The sequence below is a fragment of the Saccostrea cucullata genome, unplaced genomic scaffold (assembly GCF_032062105.1).
Source record: "Saccostrea cucullata isolate Sc308-1 unplaced genomic scaffold, CSIRO_AGI_Scuc_v1 ctg2908, whole genome shotgun sequence".
In the NCBI taxonomy this organism is placed as follows: domain Eukaryota; kingdom Metazoa; phylum Mollusca; class Bivalvia; order Ostreida; family Ostreidae; genus Saccostrea; species Saccostrea cuccullata.
The window spans coordinates 42,845-63,117 of record NW_026935064.1 but is presented as its reverse complement, the minus strand read 5'-3'; the positions used below and the strand labels follow the sequence as shown (position 1 = coordinate 63,117).

General features: G+C 33.4%; 2 protein-coding genes across 2 annotated transcripts; one reads left to right on the top strand and one right to left on the bottom strand.

The window, feature by feature from the left end:
* Positions 1-8,545: 8,545 nt before the first annotated feature.
* LOC134241784 (uncharacterized) lies at positions 8,546-12,948 on the bottom strand. The gene is made up of 3 exons (XM_062723804.1): positions 12,920-12,948; positions 12,424-12,512; positions 8,546-9,549 (listed from the first exon to the last, which is right to left on the bottom strand). Exon 3 carries the CDS (start codon positions 9,535-9,537, stop codon positions 8,674-8,676), a length of 864 nt encoding a protein of 287 aa, XP_062579788.1. The 5' UTR covers positions 9,538-9,549; positions 12,424-12,512; positions 12,920-12,948; the 3' UTR covers positions 8,546-8,673.
* Positions 12,949-14,936: 1,988 nt separating this feature from the next.
* Positions 14,937-19,216, top strand: LOC134241781 (tripartite motif-containing protein 2-like). The gene is made up of 4 exons (XM_062723799.1): positions 14,937-14,945; positions 15,020-15,128; positions 16,010-16,055; positions 18,865-19,216. Exons 1-4 carry the CDS (start codon positions 14,937-14,939, stop codon positions 19,214-19,216), a joined length of 516 nt encoding a protein of 171 aa, XP_062579783.1.
* The last annotated feature ends 1,057 nt before the right edge of the window (positions 19,217-20,273 follow it).

Below are 20,273 nucleotides of genomic sequence, written 5' to 3'. Positions count from 1 at the left end.
AAAAATTTAAAATTTTGGGTGAATGTTATTTTATTTCATACAGTTTGAAACTTTAAATATGTCCCGTGTGACTATAAATAGATGGTAACTTGCTATCATACATCATAATTGTAAGTATATTTCCATCTCAACGTGTATAGTTTTTTAAAGCATTTTTTATATAATGGTATTCATTGTTCATCCTTACATTGTTAAATTTGTTTCTTTTTGAATGATGATTCTGAAATAAACAGACTTGTTTATTAAAAATATGTTCTTCTGTCTTATTTTTAGCGTTTTGAAGAAGAGGTTACAAACTTGACAAATTTATATTCAATTCAACACATACAGAATATTAAAGGATTGAAGCTAATTTCAACTTATGTTATCCGATATAACATAACTTGGGGCAGTTTACGCTTTATAAACCGCGAAGCGGTTTATAAAAGAGCATAAACTGACCCAAGTTTTTTAAATTTGTTATATCAGATAGCATAAGTTGAAATTAGATTCATTAGCTTTAATTCCAGTGTAGACAATGAGACAATATTTCCTCCTGAAAAAGACTTCAAATTGAACATTATTTTAAAATTAAAGTCAAGCGTAGTAATATATTTTTTACGTAACTAATTGTGACGTAGGCAAGTTATGTTATCCAAAAATATTATATGTTCCTTTGAATGATTCAGCCAATCAAATTGCTTGAATCAAGTGAAATTAAATTACTTATAATTAAGAATTATACTCATGAACAAGGCCTACCTAGATAAATACCTTATATTAATTTTAATCAAATTTACTGTTCTGTAAATATGAAAGGTATACTTTAATAACGATTTACTGTTCCGTAAATATGAGAGGTATACTTTAATTACAAATAAGTATTGTAAAGATGATCTTTGCATCCTTGGTCAAAAGTGGACATCTTTCTCGATTTTAAGAGATTGAAAATATTCAATTTACTTTTCCGTAAATATGAAAGACGATATCTGAAAATATTTAAGTATTGTAAAGAAGGTCTTTGCATCCTCAGTCAAAGATCAACTTGTTTTCTCAAATTTAAGGGATCTAAAAATGTTAAATTTACAGTTCAGTAAATATGAAAGATGTAATTTAAATACATTTTAGTATTGTAAAGATCATCTTTGCATCTTTACTTGAATTAAAGTTAATACAAAGGTAACCTTGATATTCTCTGTATCTTTAATCAAATTTACTTTTGACGTAAAGTTTTGTAAAGGTGTTTTTTCAAGCAGTGGTTAGTGATGTAGAACTCAGTAAAGCTTGTAGTGAATCAAACCCACAATGCTCATCAGGTAATTACTTATATCCTAAGTGTTGTAGTCTTCTAGATATCTTAATTTATAGGTGTTAATGTGTTGTAAATCTTAATAGTATGAAAGTAAGGTGTACATCTTGCAGGATTACCAGGTTTTCATTAGAGAGTTCATGTAGTATTATAAAAGAGTTAAATATCATGTGTAGCATTCTGCTGATATCCTAAGTTGTATAAATATCATTAGAGAGTTATTGATGTAAATATTTTGTAGCAATATCTTGATATCTAGATACTACTTTGGTATTATTTTTGTAAAGTTATACTTAGACATCATTAGTATGATGTAAATCTTTTGTAGCAATATCTGTTAGATATCCTTAGAGAGTACTACTTTGATGTTATTTTTGTAGCAATATCTGCTAGATATCCTTAGAGAGTACTACTTTGATGTTATTTTTGTAGCAATATCTGCTAGATATCCTTAGAGAGTACTACTTTGATGTTATTTTTTGTAGCAATATTTGCTAGATATCCTTAGAGAGTATTACTACTTTGATGATTATTTTTTGTAGCAATATCTGCTAGATATACCTTAGATTTTTGAGTACTACTTTGTACTACTTTGATGTATTTTTGTAGCAATATCTGCTAGATATCCTCAGGGAGAAGAAGAAGAGTGAGAAACATACACATACAGATACGGTCTATAAGATACGGTTTGGACCAATACGAGGAGCAGGTCTAAGGCGCTTTGTGTGGTATCAAAGTTTTATGTTCTGGCATCAGGCCTTGTAAATTTGTGAACCCGGTCTGCAGTTTCGGTTTTGATAACCAATCGCTTAGCCATGAAAACTATAAATTAGAGATTCTTTCAAATGGTGAATCCATATAGTGTATAGAATTTTAGATATTGTGAAGCAATAACAGCTTTTCTTCATTCATTTCATGATTTCAGAAAACTTGTTTTTCTCAATGATTTAATGTTTTATTATATACCTAATGTGTGGCTATCAAAGTTTGATCCGTTTTGGCACCAAATCTGAATCCATATCACCACTTCTAAAACTGATGACGTAGTACGCATGTTAAATTCATGGATATATGTCATGCTTGATTTCTGAAGTTTTCTTTTGCCTAGTTATGAGGGGGTTTATAATAAATTTATCATTATAACAGTAACTTGTCCGAAGAGCCGTAGTCAAATCATCAGATACTGTTCACGTTGATAACCTACATGTAATTCTGTGGTTTACTGTTATAATAATATATATATGTAGGACTCCATGCGAAAACTTTATAATTTTTGACACGAAAGTCCAATTCAAAAAAAAACAATTAACGTTTATGACGTGAACTGCATATACCCCATGTATAGAATTTTTTTGGATATAGGTGTGAAGCAATAAGCTAGGTATCTTGGATGGGTGCAGGCTCAGTCTTATTCAACCATGATTTACGTTGGTGTTCAGAAAACATGTTTGTACTAACATTAATAGCTCTGGTGGCCGAAAACAATGCATTTTATGTTTAGCAAAATATGATATACATAAACGTACCTTCGCACCATCGGACTTTTTAAGATATGTTTTATTTTGATGTATCTTGCTTTCTTTTTAGCATGGACATTTTGAACACCATGTTGGCCTGGTACAAACAGGAGACAAAGGTTGCTAGTGATGAGTTCCCTGACTGGAACTACGTCCTGGATGTTTGGATCCCAGAGGTGTGTTTTGTATTGTCAGTAAGGAAATTAAGCTCTGATGTACAATGGACATGTGTATTGAGGAATTTGTTCTGGAAACACAGTTGCATAACTTGAAATACATAGTTTTATACATGTTTACAGTAAAAGTTATACATCATCATTTTCATTAAATTAAATATTAATAATGTAAAAAAAATCATCAAGTACATTTTTTTCTTTGTGTTACATCAGATTTACATGTAGTTCTCAAACTATTGATTCATTACAGGAGTTAGTGTACTATTAGTTACTTCTTTTAGTGACAGAATGATTGGTTAGTAAATTTCATACCTGGCGAGGCTAACCAGGTATCATCCCATACCCTGTCACTAAAAGACTATGTAACGAATTTACCCCACTGATGGAACATTTACACATTATCTGTGGTTAATAAATGATTTTCTCTGCTAAATGCTTATATCACTCTTATACTGTGCCTGTTATGATGTCACGTTATGTTTGTCACGTAATACATCAACCGGGTATAGATTTACAACTCACCGGGTATAGAATTTCAACTGACCGGGTATAAGAAATCCACCTCCTTCACTTGACAAACCAATCGTTTATTTCAATGGGATAAAGAGTGTTATCAAACTCACAAGGATATACAACCAAAGCTTGATTTATTTATTTTACAAGTAGGGTGAATTCAGAATTCTAGCATATCACCGATACCGTAATATATACGAAGGATTGTAGTGTAGACGTAGATTGTAATTTGTTATTTAAGCTCAAAAAACAACTGTCAAAATGGTAGTGAAATTTGCACAGAAAGTGTCCGACTAAAATAATAGACATACCACCAAAGCTTGATTTAGTTATTTTACAAATACTGTAAACCAACTTTTATTCGCGTGAAAATTTGACTCATTTCGCGAATAATCTATATTTTATACATGCATTTTATTTATTTATTATGCAGGCCATAGTCTATGCTCTAATAAAATTGAAGAAGTACACTCGTAAGAAGGCGTCAAAAATTGCAAAATCATAAATTCATCTTTAACACAAAATATGGCAGCGGTTTGAGAAAGGTGTGTACATAACAAAGAACTCTTAAGAGAGAGAGCGGAAGGTATGTGTCCACAAGTCGATATCTAAATTTTATTCAAGGAGAGCGCTAAAAGGATATCAAGAAGGCCGAGGATGTGTACAAAGGAGAGAGCAAGGTACGATATTGGAGAGCGATAAAAGAATATCACCCGAGGACGTAAAGATACATACAGGGATGAACGTCATCTGTCAACGGAGCGGACTTCAGAATATCATATTATGATTACGATTTAATGGACAGGATGAAAGGCCCGGACTTCAGAATATCATATTATGATTACGATTTAATGGACAGGATGAAAGGCCCGGACTTCAGAATATCATATTATGATTACGTTTTAATGCACAGGATGAAAGGTGCGGACTTCAGAATTTCATATTATGATTACTATTTAATGGACAGGATGAAATGCGCAGACTTCAGAATATCATATTATGATTACAATTTAATGGACAGGATGAAAGGCCTGGACTTCAGAATATCATATTCTGATTACGATTTAATGGCGAAATGTACAGACTTCAGAATATCATATCATGATAATGGCGATGAGAAGGATCTTATGGAAAACCTCATCAATCGGCATTACGGAAACCGAAATGTATGAAAGTGTGATCCATGAAAAAGCTTGTCATCTTATGTTGATTAGGGTACACGATATGCAGGTGCTCTCCAAGTATCAGCTCAGGGGATTCCTAATGACCACTTTATGATGACTACCGTACGGTATACAAGGGCATGAGTTGTTCAACAACACACCACCAAGGTTGGCTCTGTAACATCAAGCTTTGATAATTTGGGGCATACTGTCTGTGAAGATGCATACAGATTGATTTCTTTGATTCGTCAATTAGTGGAAGCTAAAGGACCATTTATGATTAAAATGAAACCTATCTAACATGTACCACTGGAGATAACAAAATAATGTATTCCCATCTCATTACCTCAATGCAAGCCTGTTGTATCATGGATATTTCAACCATTATAATTAATTGTTTTCTATGATATATTGCTGACAAATACAATAAATACAATGTTATCCTTAAACCTAACTGTAACATGTGTAAGTTGATTTACTATTATTCATTCATTTTTTTTTTCATTGTTATAAAATGCATACTTAACTTGCCAGTGTACTTGATAGAGAATGAGATAAAGGAACTGCTGAATATACATAATTGTTTCAGATTTAAAAGCAATTGTAAAAATTCAAACAGTATAGCAATATTTCCTGTGTTGTCTTTAATGAACTGTCTTATAATGCTTATCAATTTTATGGGGAAGAAATTTATTCACTTTCATACTTTTTTTTTTTTGCTGTCATGTTAAGGAAGATAACTCAGCCATGAGATCAATCAACAATTCATTTATAAAATGTCTGTCTACATCAATGTTTCAAATCAAATTTTGGTCCCATATTATTAATCTATATATTTTGAAAAGAAATTATTTTTTTCTCATAATATTCATTAGAGATGGGAACCCTCCCCCCTTTTAATTAGGATAAACATAATTGTATATCATATCTTAAGGTTTAGGAATGTAAATGCTACCTGGTGGTTATGTGTATATTGTTTAAATGTGATTATATTGTTTGTGCAGCTAGAAGCTTAATCTAAGTATTAACATAAATGTAATAGGGAGGAAATCCCATGTCAGAAAATTTTCTTGTTTACCATTATTATCATTTAATATATTTCAGTAAGGATATTTGGTGTGTAGAATTTGGTGCAGTCAATTTACATTGTAAAACATACAATGAAATTTCAATTAGTTTGAGATTTAATGTTTGAAATTTTTATTATTTAATGAAATTATAACAAGAAAAAGTTGGTTGTGATTTTAGTCATGCTTTACAGGCATTAAGTTTGGCAATGATGTAGAGGACTATGATAACAAACAATGGTTTATTGTTAAAAGTTAAGGCAAAAGTTTAATATATTTGTTAATAATTATGTAAATAGTTTTGATTTTGTTTATACAAAATTTTAATTATGTTTTTATTGTTATATAGCTTTTATATGTCAGGACAAATGAAAATAAAATAAAAATCAGTTCTGCTTCATAAGTTTCTTTTTCTTTTAAAAGAGGTCGTGCCAAAGTCCTGTTTTAGTCTACCTGTGAGAAGGAGGGATGAAAGAATAGTGATATTTATTCTTTAACGTCCCTCTGGAGAATTTTTCACTCATATGGAGACATCACCACTTGCAGGTGGAGAGCTGCAAATTTATTGCTATACTCAGCACTCAAGGCCATTGCGCAGGGAGGGATCTTTATCATGCCAGGACCTATTGCGACATGTGACCTCGGTTTATACGGTTACATCCAAAGAACTGCTCTCCACCTCTCACAGTGAATTTAAACCAACAACATATGAATCAGCTCCTAACCCTGCAACTCAAGGGCAGAGGATCTAACCACTCAACCATTCACTATGATAAATTAAAGTCCAGGCTTTTTGGATCATTGACAGCTGCTTTTTCAATTAGAATTGAACTCGTAAATTTACTTACCTGATCATTGGTCATTTGTAAAATTATTTTGTTAAAACAATCTGCCTAAGTACCCTGAAGTTGAAATCAAAAAGATCGTTTCTGATTGACAATATCGATGAGCTGTTTGAAGACGAGGTCTTCCAACAATCTAGTGGAATTCTCGTGGGTACCAATTGCGCTCCGTTATCAGCAGACTTATTTTTGTATTCATATGAAGCAGAATTTGTGCAAAATCTTATGCTTGAAAAAATAACACTTGGTCAATACAATGGCCTTGACAGCAAATACAATTTAACACTGAGTCGAATTTTGATTGACGTTTTTCATACTAATTGTTAGTCCATAATTTATACAGTTAACTGACGACGGATTTTCCCGTTATTTCCCGATCATGACAAGTAGCACACGGCGGGTGTTATCGGTTGGCAGGGGATGCTCACTCCTCCATGGCACCTGATTCCACCTCTGATGATTCGGAGGTCTGTGTTTGCTCTGCTCCTATTTTGTATCGTTTTCTGGACTTTGATATTGAATACTATTCGTTATCTCCGTATCCTTCTGATCCGTAGTGACCATAATGATTGATATAATTTTTCTAATATACGTGCACAAACTCCAACACAGAAATTGGCCATTACCTTGTGGTAAAATATCTAAGCAAATAATCAAGGGTTTCTAGTCTGACACTTCATCTTTATGATAAATGATTATGTACCTCATCAAAAATCAGAATTAGAGATGACCCCATGTCTAATGGAAAATAACTAATCCGTATAATTCCCTGAATCCACAGTCACTGGAACATAAGTCAAACTGTATGGACAATGGAGAGCTCAACATCAACACAGACAGCAAACAGCTCTTTAAAAGTGATGAGGGGAAAAGCTGAAACGAAAACTGACGCTTTAAACCTCTATCCCAGGACGTAGCCTCTTATGCCTTGGAAAAAGTTCCAGTTAAAAATCTTTATCTATTCAGAAAATATGTAAAATGCCCCAGGCACTGGGACCAAAATTAAAAAAATAGATTGGAAAGAAATTATCAACTGTGAAATGTATGTATGACGTCACGTAGGCAAAGTGCTAAAAGTCAAAAGACGCTCGACTTGATGACGTTTTTTATACCATTTGATGCACTAGAGGTATACATATTTTTTCAGTATTTATAGATGATTTACATTTCATGCAGTCTTTTAACAGTTGACGGAATTCCCGTAGGATCTGGCTTTTTACGTACGTTGCCTACGTAAAGACAGAGGCAACAACGGGTTGCTGTGCAGTCTCACGTAAATATTCCCTTTAGAGCGTCTAAACTGTCACCAGAGAGAGCCTTGAATAAGTTCTAATCAACCCTTAATATGACGTTGACGCGTAAAAGAGCCACGCAGGATAGGGTTATACACCGTGCCATCTGTTTAATCGTCAACATACTACCAAACAACAGCTGTGACTAAAAGATGCTTTTATAATCATTATATTAACCATAAAACTAAAAGAAGCGCGATTTGGGTTTTATAGTTGGTCTTCTATACGTTGTTATTCTCAATGGTGCATGCGCACCATTTGCCTTCTTTGGTTTATATTATGGCCCAGTGTAGCCCGTTTTTGTCAAGACTTTCTCGCAAAAAGTCACATTTTATTTACCCATTTGACTGCTCTCCGGAAAGGTCATCTTTTTCTCAGTAAACATCTGTATGATTACGTGGACTTGATAGCTTCGAAATGCCCAAGCTGGTCTCAACACACGAACTCCAATCAAAGAAAACCAAGGCAGGAAAACATTCACGTTAATGAGAAATTTCAATTTCAACTTTTTTTTTGGGGGGGGGGGAGGTATCGTCATTAGAGCTTTAATCACTATAATGAATAATGAGGCTAAATCAAATGGATTTTTGGTTACATTTTCATTAAAGACGAATTTAAACGTTAGATAGGTAAACTAGAAAACACATAAGGAAAAATAAACTTATTTCACATTAAAGTTATAACCACGCGTGTCTTTTATTTCCCAATTCATATATGTATTATTGCAAAATTTTATTATGCAGCAAATTGTTACATCGGTTATATAACATACATCTTTTATTTTATAGAGTACAAGACAGTACTAGTGCTGTATATTATTTCAGATATTTTATTTTCTTCACTTGTCTGCTCCACAATTCAGGTACAAACAAATTGTCATTTTTATCTGTACACGGTCCCAAGGGACTACTCAGTCCACATTCTATGTAACGGAGGAACTGTCCATCCTGGTCTATGATGTGGACACACTCATTGTAATAATCAGCTGTAAGGATGTGACTCTGACTGTCTGTGGTAATTCCTCTTGGACCGAATAATTTGTTCTTTGGAGCAGGAGTATGTCCATTGTACCTGAATCTCATATTCCCGGCTCGATTGACCACCACTATTGCTTTAGCTTCATTGTCAGTCACACAGATATCCAGGTTCCTGTTCTCAGTTATGTGTCTGCTACGACTACCAGCTGAGTAGAGAAGATTACCTTGATCATCAAACTGAATGGTTTGTTTCTCTGTGGAGCCAGAGTAACGGACAACTTTTGATTGTTTTTTATCATCACTGACCATGATAACCAGGAGGTCACCAGAGGAGGTACTACAGACACACTGAGGTTTCCAGTTCTGTAGTCTGATCACCTCCTCTATCTTCTCATTCTTCACAATGTTCACAGTTCTATCTTTGTTATCAGTATAAACTAGATCTCCGCTTTTTGTCACTGCTATGTCCCATGGTATGTTCCCTGACTTGGTTGTGACTGACTTGAGCAGTGTTCCCTGATTGATGCTGAAGAGTTTCATGGTGTTGTCATCTCCTCTTGTCCAGATCTCTACATCACCAAGACAGGCCACATTGTGGAGTCGACGACTATATCCAGTGTTTATGGTGGTAACACTCTCTGGTTCATCACGCAGCTGTTTGACTGGAGCAGAGGGCATATCCTGGGCACCGGGGTCGATCATTAGATTTCGAAACTAAAGCCAAAAAAAAAAGAAACTCAACATTGATAACATATTTATGTATTGGGTTAAAGGGCAACATGCGTTTTTTCACACCAGTAAACACTGTTTTCTTATGGCAAATAGGTAAAAAGGTAGATTGTTAACACATCAGCCAAAGAGCAGTTAATCTTTTCAACGGAGAGGGACAAGCCTAAAAAAGATGTGTTTGTGAAACACTGATGCCCCCTAGTGGTGGATCTTGGAGTTTGTTTGTCAAATGAGGCACGTCTAACTCCAAGGCAAAAGATAAAAAAATGTCATCTTAACTAAAGATTTGAGTCAATGAATATATATATTTGAAATATGGAAGTACTAACTTTTAAAAGTTATCATAAAAATTCAAGTAAAAGTTTTTTTTGAAAGCGGGTCAAGGACGAAGGGCAACATCTAAGGGTTAAAACATATGGTACTCAGGGGAAGACACAAAACACATTATTACTACGTCTATCTATCCATCATTTAAAACACCATTTTTAAAAATCAGTTACAAGTATTTAAAAATGTAATTAGATTTGTTAAAACTCGGAATTACCCAAATTTGGTAATATTTATAAATAATAAGAATAGCCGCTTTTAAAAAGTAAATACACTTTATTTTACTATGCTGGATTTTTATTTTAATGTTTAGACTAATTGCGACCAAAAATAAATTGATACCGATAAAAAAAAATAGCACAAATGAATTAACTAATAATTTACTGTAATATTTTCAAATCTAACACTAAAATGTATTTTATTATCAAGTTTAATTTCCTTTTAACCTTATATTTATCCTAAACAAACAAGTACAATTTTAGAAATATTATCTATTACGAAATTCTGGTTGGGATCTGTTTTATTTCGATTGGGATAAGCCAAATTAATAAAAAATATTTTTTTTTATAATTTCACAATTATACTGGCATATCTTTTTAAAATACATATGATTGACTGACATATTCTTTGTAGTTAGGACTAGTTTTATGAAATTTTAACCATAGGTTTAGAAAATATTAGCAAATTATATATGTGCTTTATTTTCATTTTTTTTTTTCAAAAATAAAAATGTCTATCCAACCTGTATTAACATATTATCAAACATTCATATTATGCATTTATTAAGACAAATATGTTTACCCTATAGAATCTTATATGCAAATTATACTTTTTCCTATGAAAAATAGGAAAAATTCGTATGAGATAACGAAGAGCTGATATTGGCCTTTTATTGCTGAACACACTACCTAACAGGAATGTATGGAGTTTCATATACGACAGTCAACTGTTTACTGGCAACGGTTTCTGGTTATAGGTTATATTATGGGTTACTTTATCTTTTTATCTTTAAAATACCTGCGTGAATGAAGGATATGGAGATAACGAACAGTATTCAATATCAAAGTCCATAAAAACAATAGATACACTGTAATGGGAGCAAAGCAAACACGGACCTACAAAACATCAGAGGTGGGATGATTGGCATGGAGGGGTTCAGCACCCCAGCCCACCGGTCACAACCTCCGTGTGCTTCTTGTCGTGATTGAGAAATAACGGGGAAATTCTTGCCAATTCAGTGTATAAATAATGAACTAACACTTAGTATGAAAAACGTCAGTCAGCATTTGACTCAATGATAAATTGTATTTGCCGACAAAGTCATCGACCATAGAATTTACAAAATGGTGACTGTAAACAAGATTGCTAGTATTGTTTCATCAACTTACATGTAACTTACAATGAATATAGTAAGGTTATGAAGGTATATTGCTGCACAAGTAAAGGAAGTTGACGATAGAAAAAGTTAAGTCATCACGTCTTATCTCAAGCTCACCAGGATATATTGTATTAACATAGAAATGGGGATTACCATGATTGTTAATTGACAATTCGTTGTCGATATATCTAAATGTCGAGTTGAAGACCACAGCATAAACTATGCTTGCAATAATTACAAAATATGGGTCTAATCAGGAATTCTTAACGACGAGGGCGATGAAGGAAATAAAAAATATGTTTTATGAAAGTTCCCATAAATATCCATAAGAATATGAAAAAAACTTCAAATGTATTGACTTCTGAAAACTGAATTTGGAGTTACAAATGTAGTGGACATAATCACTATCGTTCGTTCTTCTTTTCTTGCATAAGATTTGTCTATAACCAATAATAGATGGCTTACTGTAAGCAGCTGGCAGTTGACAGTACGCAGTTGGCCGTCGTATATGGAATATCCTAAGAATGTCTTAAAGGTCTATGAAATAAAATATTGGTTTGGTATTCCTCCTTAAAATTTATGCAATTTATTTTTTTATGCAAGGATTTGCCAAAGCCTGCTCTTAGAGTAGCAAAAAGTCGGGAAAGCAGGCAACCTATTTTCAAAAGAAATTATACTACAGTTCTAGACTTTTCTCCAATATACAAGTAGCTAGGGTAGGGGGTTCAATGAAATTGGTCATTACAGATATGTAGGCATCCGAGCACGTACTACAAGCCTGCACATTTACATTAGACAATTCAATATATATTTATTGTTTAAATAATGAAGGTGTGTTGAATTTTCCTGTGGGTTAAATTTGTGGGTTGAAAACCTTAAGTGGGTTAAGCAGGCAACCTATCAATAAAAAAAGAGTATATTAAAACTACAGCTGAAGACTATTCTACAAGACAAGTAGGAGGGGATGTGTTGATTGGTCCTGATACATACTACAAGCCTGCACATATATATAGACAATTCAATGTACATGTATTGTTTAAAAATAAAGATTTATTGAATTTTCATTCATACAGAAATTTTGTTTCCTATTGTAAAAGCCTATGGAATAGAATTCTTAATAATTTTTTAACTTTTTAATTGCAAAAAATGATTACCTGACAGTTCAGCAAGTGTGGTTGTCCTGTGTATGGATTCTGATCACGTGACACACCTGTGTTATCTACCTGTCACGTGCTTATACTTCCTTATGAAGAAGGAAATTAAAACAGCTTATCAAATGCAAATACTGCCTTTTAAAATGCCAGATTTATTTCATAAAATACAAATAGACTAAACTAATCAGATAATGGATTCATCATAACTGTCCTCAACCTTCACGAAAGCTAGGAGATATCAAATCTCATTTGACTACAGGTCTATCACAGAAAAAAATAAACCTTGGTTATAATTTTTGAATGAGAAAAATATGAATTTGATAGTTGAACACTTGTGCATTGCCTATCACAAGTTATTTCCAAATGAGCTTTTTAAAAAAAATGACTTCCTTCATTGAGTTTTAATGTTATCAATCTTTTATTATACAGTAGTTAAAACATTTCAATATATTCTACACCTTCTCAACCAATATAATCAGTCAAATTACACACTTACTTGTCACAAAGTGTCAAAGGGTGTTTACAACAGAAATAGTAAAAATAGCTTCAGAACTTCAGTAATTCTTTAGCCAAAAATGATACCACTTGGTTAAACTTGGGTAAGAAGGAAATATCAAATAAATTTAAGTTTGGATTGTGTGTTGTTTGGTCCTGATACGTACTACAAGCCTGCACATTTGTATAGACAATTCAATGTACATGTATTGTATAAAAATTAAGATTTATTGAATTTTTCATTTTTAAATAAATTTCAATTTTGTTTTCCTATTGTTAAAGCCTATGGAATAGAATTTTTAATAATATTTTAACTTTTCAATTGCAAAAAAATAATTACCTAACAGTTGAGCAATTGTGGTTGTCCTGTGTATGGACTCTGATCATGTGACACACCTGTTTTATCTACCTGATAGGTGTTTATACTTCTTTATGAAGATGGAGATTCTGATTTACTTATATTTTTGTATTTCAGTGACAGAGAGAAAGAGACAGTGTATGAGTCAAGTGGAATGGATGTCCTCTCTATCCAGCATGAAAGTATGATGATATACATCAACACTGTACTAGAACAACGTGTCTTCAAATTTTAGTATTTTCATTGAATTCATCTCCGACTGTGACACAGATATTTCCTTGGGAAAAAAGGAAAAATGTTTATACATGTACACGTAGTTTAGAACGAGGCCATAATCAATAATGAGGCAGTGAAAATCCCTGGTCAGCAAAATTCAATTACCACACAAACTCTCTGATAAGTTTTTTTTTCATCATTTGCATAATTCAGAGTTATGTTAGTAACATCTGACAATGCCTTATCACATTAATTTAGGTTGATTTCGTACTTTTTCCTGATAATTCTCGTTGAAAGTTTATAACTTTTTGACATACATAAACTATGAGTAATTTGATAAAAAATCATATTAATATTTGCGATTGTGTGTATGTTTTTCATACATTTTATGTAGGTAACTATCATGCAGATTTTACATTTGTATAAATTGACTTTATGTGCTAACCCAGACATTAAGGTTACATCTCTGACTAAAGTCAAAATAAAAAGACAAGCTGACAGTGTAAAAAGTATGTTCGGTAAAAGAAGAAAACATAGTGACAAAACTAGTGACACAACAGTGAATCAATCAAATGGTGAAAAAAAATTATAAAACTTCTGTCTCAAAAATATTCAGAATGGTTAAAATACCAACGTGTTCGAGTTACTAGTATTTTAAAGTAACGCCTACTGGACTTTTACGAGGAGCGCTGAATTTTACAGTTGACGATTACTTTTACACTTCAGCTAATGTACGGTAGCTCTTTTATGATATAAATATTTAGCTCAACGTTTAATTCAACGAAAATAACGGGTTATTTCAATGCACATATAAGTTGTCCTTAACGAAAACAACAACCAATTTACCCTCAACTCCCGGTTTTCACTTGCAAGTGCCCCTAACACCATACCTATGACCACTAGAAAGGTTTTCTTATGTAGTATCAATTCTGTACCTCCGTACGGTACAAGTTTAAATGTCCAAGTAAACTGTCAACTGTAGAAGTCAGTGCTTCTCGTAAAAGTCCAATAGGAAGAAGAAATCTCTGTCTGGGAATAAGTCCAAGTCCTCAAATTAAACTGTGTTAAAATCGAACAGTGATAGTAATCAGGAAGATCAATTAATAGAGGGTGACGAATCACTGCCACAATTAATGAAACGAAATAAGACCAGGAAAGGTCAGATCAAAAATCCAACCTCAAAATTCACAAAAAGTGAAAACCATGTAAAAGAAAAGAGGAGAGATGAGACACGAGCAGAGATACAGAAGGACAGATATGAATTGTGTACGAGGGACAACACTGGTTACAAAGAGCGCAGTTCTCTGATCTTGTACAGTGGGAAGCTGGATTACAATGAACCCAGCTCTTCGATTCCATATGGTGAGAAAATGGATCACCCGGAGGGTAGCTCGCCAATACCGTACGGTGGAGACACACAACAAGCAGCTCACAACCAATGATGATGGAAAAGGTAAACAGAAAAAACTAACACCTACCATTTAACAGAATGTTCTGTTTAAGTGAAATTTGATATGCTCATGTTAGGTTGAAATTTCCTTCAGAGAGGACTTTGACCCCAATCTAGATGCTGATGACTGCTACAGTGATTCAGATGATGAAGACTTACTAGATGTACTTACCCCATCTAGACAAGGTTAGAGCATGTATATTATTCTTTGTCCACATCATGTCTTGGTTAGAAATTCTTAGAACACTTCATTGATGTCTGAGAAAGTTCATTTGGTCAGTTTACCCAAAGTGACCAAATCAATGTAAAGTAAGAAAATTTAATTGCATAGAGGATCAATGAAGTGCTCTAACCAACTTTTACTATGATCCCAAAACTCTACTACTTTCTTGCTATTCTGTGACCCTTTTTTTCATAAAGAATCTTATGACTCAATGGCTAGAATTAAAACTTTTTCCCATTTAACTAATTATCTAAGCTGCGGAATCTTATTTTACTATTCCATAAACCATTATATCAATACTTCAGCATGCTCAGAATTAAACTAAAATAAATTATGTAGAAAAAAATATCTATATACATTGTAAAATAAATAATTACAGAATGGTTAAACTTTAGTCTAAGTTGTAAGATTTTTTGTGAAAAGGCCCAATGAATATTTCTCACCATGACTAATTGTTTAATTATTACTTTTCGTGCACATACTTTGGCATATTCAAAATTTAGCGCAATCAATGGGTATGGAGTTGTTGGTATAATCATGAATTAGCGCTACAAATGTTCTTACCGTCCTATATTCTATTGAATCCACACTTTTGAAAAGTTATGTCAATTGGCTGCCATCTTTTGGGGAAAACCCATACAATCCTTACAGTAGCCTTTATAGTCTTCTGGTTTGTCACCTGACAGGAAAATTTACGTGCATGTTGCATATTAATGATTGGCCCAAAAATGGGGCTACCCATATATCAACAGAAAACAATTAAACACAATAGATTTATTGGAGCACACTCAATTGTTTAGTACTAATAGCATATAGAAGAGGAATGTCTTTTCTTTCCCTTTAGACCTTTTGGTTGACCCTGCAAAGGGACATAACAGAACTATTGCAAAGTGTGGATTGGACTATTTATAAATGAATTCTTAGCGGTATTCATGAATAAGCACATCTTCGTCTGCGCCAACGCCGCTAAAATATGAAGGCCACTACCATATAATCACTATTAACTGCCTCGATGCTTAGAAAATTGCTAAAGGGGGTGGTTATTTTGGTAAATTCTCTAAACATTATTTTATGTCATATTTTAATTTTAAAAAATCTTTTTTTTTAAATGAATTTCAGAGAACCACTAAAATGATTGTCTAACTTTCCTTTAAGTTAAGATAATCCATTCAAATCATGCAAAATGATTTATTTTTCCACTGACAAATTAGAGAATAGACATGCAAGCAGAACAAATTTTCAGTAACTTTCACTTTTGAAATACATAATGATTAGGCTGTTTACGAATACTTTACATATGAGTTACCCAATTACCAAGTTTCATTTGCATTGTCTTCAAATTATGGCAGACTTGGATACGATTCTAGATGATTTTAATCACTGTACAGCCACAGTACATGGGACCCTTATTTCCAGACAATCAAAAGAGAGTTAAGACCTAACGGAGCACTTATAGGGGTAGGGGTTAATAGGGACTAAACAGTGTTTTAAGTACACATACAGTACTTGGTTACAATGTTTTGTTGCAGTCATGGTTTGTTTTTTAAAAATGACAAATTCTGAATGAAATTTTTCCAGGATTACAATAGTTGCTTGATAGTATTGCTGTGATATCACAGTTATATTGTGGAATCAATTTAAGGGTCCTCCACACACACACAGCTTATGTTCTCATATCATTGAGCATTACTTTTAACAACCATATCAACTTTTAAAAACTGTCCAGGGATTATACCCATGATACCGGTAATGTAATTTATACTGATTTTTAAAAATAATAATTTAACAGGTATAAAATTTTCCCAAGGCCTAGCACCTAGTACCTAGCACAACAAATTTTGTCGTATCCTTTCGTATACTTTTAAGCTCAGAATAACAATAAAAACTTAAATTTTATCGATCAACATAATTTTTTCAGAAATTTATTTTATTTCTAAAAAGTACATTAAATTCATTTTCTCTAAAATACATCTCGAGAAAAATCAACATTAATGAATTGGATTACATCAAAAAATTTAATTAAATTGCACTGATCTGATGTATAAAAAATGTTTTCAAAATCTTTAGTATCAAAGTTCCTTTTTGGAGTTATCTTTCCTGTTGCCCGGGACTCAGAAACTTTGGCAAGTCTCTGCATACGTCAACATACTATATTTACTCATAATTATACCCCACACAACTAGTTGCGTGAGGTATAATGTTTTTAACCCGTCCGTCAGAGTGTCAGTCAGTCCTTTTTTTGTCAGCGCAACTCCTCATAAACCGCTGCACAGAATTTCGTCAAACTTTGCAGATATTTAGGACACAATATGTAGATGTGCATATTACAAGGAAATTCCTATTACTTAATTTTTTCCGGGAATTTCTGCACTAAAAACTTGGGCATTTGGCCATACCTTTTACATAGAGATGAATAGTTTGTCAGCACAACTTCTCATAAACCGCTGCACAGAATTTCGTCAAACTTTGCAGGTATTTAGGACACAATGTGGAGATGTGCATATCACCAGGAAATTCCGATTCCTTTATTTTTTTTCGGGAATTTCGGCACTTTAAAATTCAGATTTTTGGGGATATCTTGAATATAGTGATGAACAGTTTGTCAGCGCAACTCCTCATAAACCGCTGCACGGAATTTCATCAAACTTTGCAGATATTTAGGACACAATTTGTAGATGTGCATATTACCGGGAAATTCCGATTCTTTCATTTTTTCCGAGATTTTCAGCACTTTTGAGCTTTGGGGGAGCGTGGGGTATGTGAGCTTCCTCACTTTTTCTTCCATTGGCTACTGAATTGGACAGATATAAAAAAGGAAAACTAGACACGCATACCATTTTATCAATATTTATAAACACAGAATGAGATGATGTATTTATTTATTGCAATTCACAATTTAGTGTGCAAAAATTTTAACTTTGATCATAACATACTCAGTTGATTAACTTGATGAACCTGAAATTATAAATAACCTGAAGGTCTCTCGTCATACCGGTACCCGTTATTTTCGAATTATTATGTACCATAATCCCCAGATGTCTGTTGTTCTATTATTTAAAAACAACACACACTCCGTGATCATATGCCATGTGTTCATTGTTTATAATAAATGCCATGTGTTCATTGTTTATGATAAGGGTGCCGCTCTCTGTGTACTGCATTCTTTTCTCTTTGGCAAAACCTATAGCGTTTGTAAGACTCTCTTACAAGAGGTACCAGGCCAAATCATCAATGTACAAAAAAACGGAAGTAAAAGTATTTTTTCTCTATATGTGTAACAAGTCACATGTTGTGGAGGACCTTTAAGGGTTAAATCGTGCCTCCACACATCCTTGGCTTATGTCCTCTGGCTTATATTACTGTTTATATACTGTGCTTGTACTTTTAACAAGCATATACGTACATATCCTACATATCTGATAGCCTTTAAAAACTGGTCTGGAATTGAAATATTATTATACCCCCCACTCTGAGGGAGAGGGGGCGGTGTGTACTGTTTTACCCAAGTGTGTCTATCTGTCTGTCTGTCCATTCTTTATTATGCTACAAACATTCGAATATCTGCTGTTTTGATTGATAAAAAAAATGGACACATATTTGGGTTCATACCATTATTTAATCATGCCATGTGTTCATTGTTTGGGTTCACACCTTTATTTATTCATGCCATGTGTTCATTGTTTATGATTCTGGTACTAGATACATAACTGAGAACAGGAATCTGGATATCTGTGTGTCTGATGGTGGAGCTAAAGCAATAGTGGTGGTCAATCAGGCCGGGAAACTGAGATTCAGGTACACTGGACATACTCCTGCTCCAAAGAACCAATCATATGATCCAATAGGAATCACCACAGACAGTCAGAGTCACATCCTTACAGCTGATTATATCAATCACTGTGTCCACATCATAGACCAGGATGGACAGTTCCTCCGTTACATTGACTGTGGACTGAGTTATCCCCATGGACTGTGTATGGATACAAATGACAATCTGTTTGTTGCTCAAAATGGAAACAAAAATGTGGAGAAAGTTAAATATCTGCAGTGAGATGTAAAATTGTGCCGTTTTTATATATAAGTTTTAACTAAAGCGTTATGATGTAAGAAAGATAGTCTTATAAATGATTTAAAATGAAGGTTTCTGTGATGGGAAAAGTATGCAGTAAATTGAGAGTGACATCCTAATCATAAACAATGAACACATGGCATGAATAAATAAAGGTGTGAACCCAAACAATGAACACATGGCATGATTAAATAATGGTATGAACCCAAATATGTGTCCATTTTTTTTATCAATCAAAACAGCAGATATTCGAATGTTTGTAGCATAATAAAGAATGGACAGACAGACAGATAGACACACTTGGGTAAAACAGTACACACCGCCCCCTCTCCCTCAGAGTGGGGGTATAATAATATTTCAATTCCAGACCAGTTTTTAAGGCTATCAGATATGTAGGATATGTACGTATATGCTTGTTAAAAGTACAAGCACAGTATATAAACAGTAATATAAGCCAGAGGACATAAGCCAAGGATGTGTGGAGAACGTTCAACCCTTAAAGGTCCTCCACAACATGTGACTTGTTACACATATAGAGAAAAAATACTTTTACTTCCGTTTTTTTTCTAATTTGTACATTGATGATTTGGCCTGGTACCTCTTGTAAGAGAGTCTTACAAACGCTATAGGTTTTGCCAAGAGAAAAGAATGCAGTACACAGAGAGCGGCACCCTTATCATAAACAATGAACACATGGCATTTATTATAAACAATGAACACATGGCATATGATCACGGAGTGTGTGTTGTTTTTAAATAATAGAACAACAGACATCTGGGGATTATGGTACATAATAATTCGTAAACAACGGGTACCGGTATGACGAGAGACCTTCAGGTTATTTATAATTTCAGGTTCATCAAGTTAATCAACTGAGTATGTTATGATCAAAGTTAAAATTTTTGCACACTAAATTGTGAATTGCAATAAATAAATACATCATCTCATTCTGTGTTTATAAATATTGATAAAATGGTATGCGTGTCTAGTTTTCCTTTTTTATATCTGTCCAATTCAGTAGCCAATGGAAGAAAAAGTG

Coding starts and splice junctions, on each gene's coding strand:
- LOC134241784 (XM_062723804.1), bottom strand. CDS start 9,537: ATGATCGACCCCGGTGCCCAGGATATGCCCTCTGCTCCAGTCAAACAG.
- LOC134241781 (XM_062723799.1), top strand. Junction 15,129..16,009: donor ACTTACCCCATCTAGACAAG/GTTAGAGCATGT, acceptor CTTTCCCTTTAG/ACCTTTTGGTTGACCCTGCA. Junction 16,056..18,864: donor CATAACAGAACTATTGCAAA/GTGTGGATTGGA, acceptor TTCTGGTACTAG/ATACATAACTGAGAACAGGA.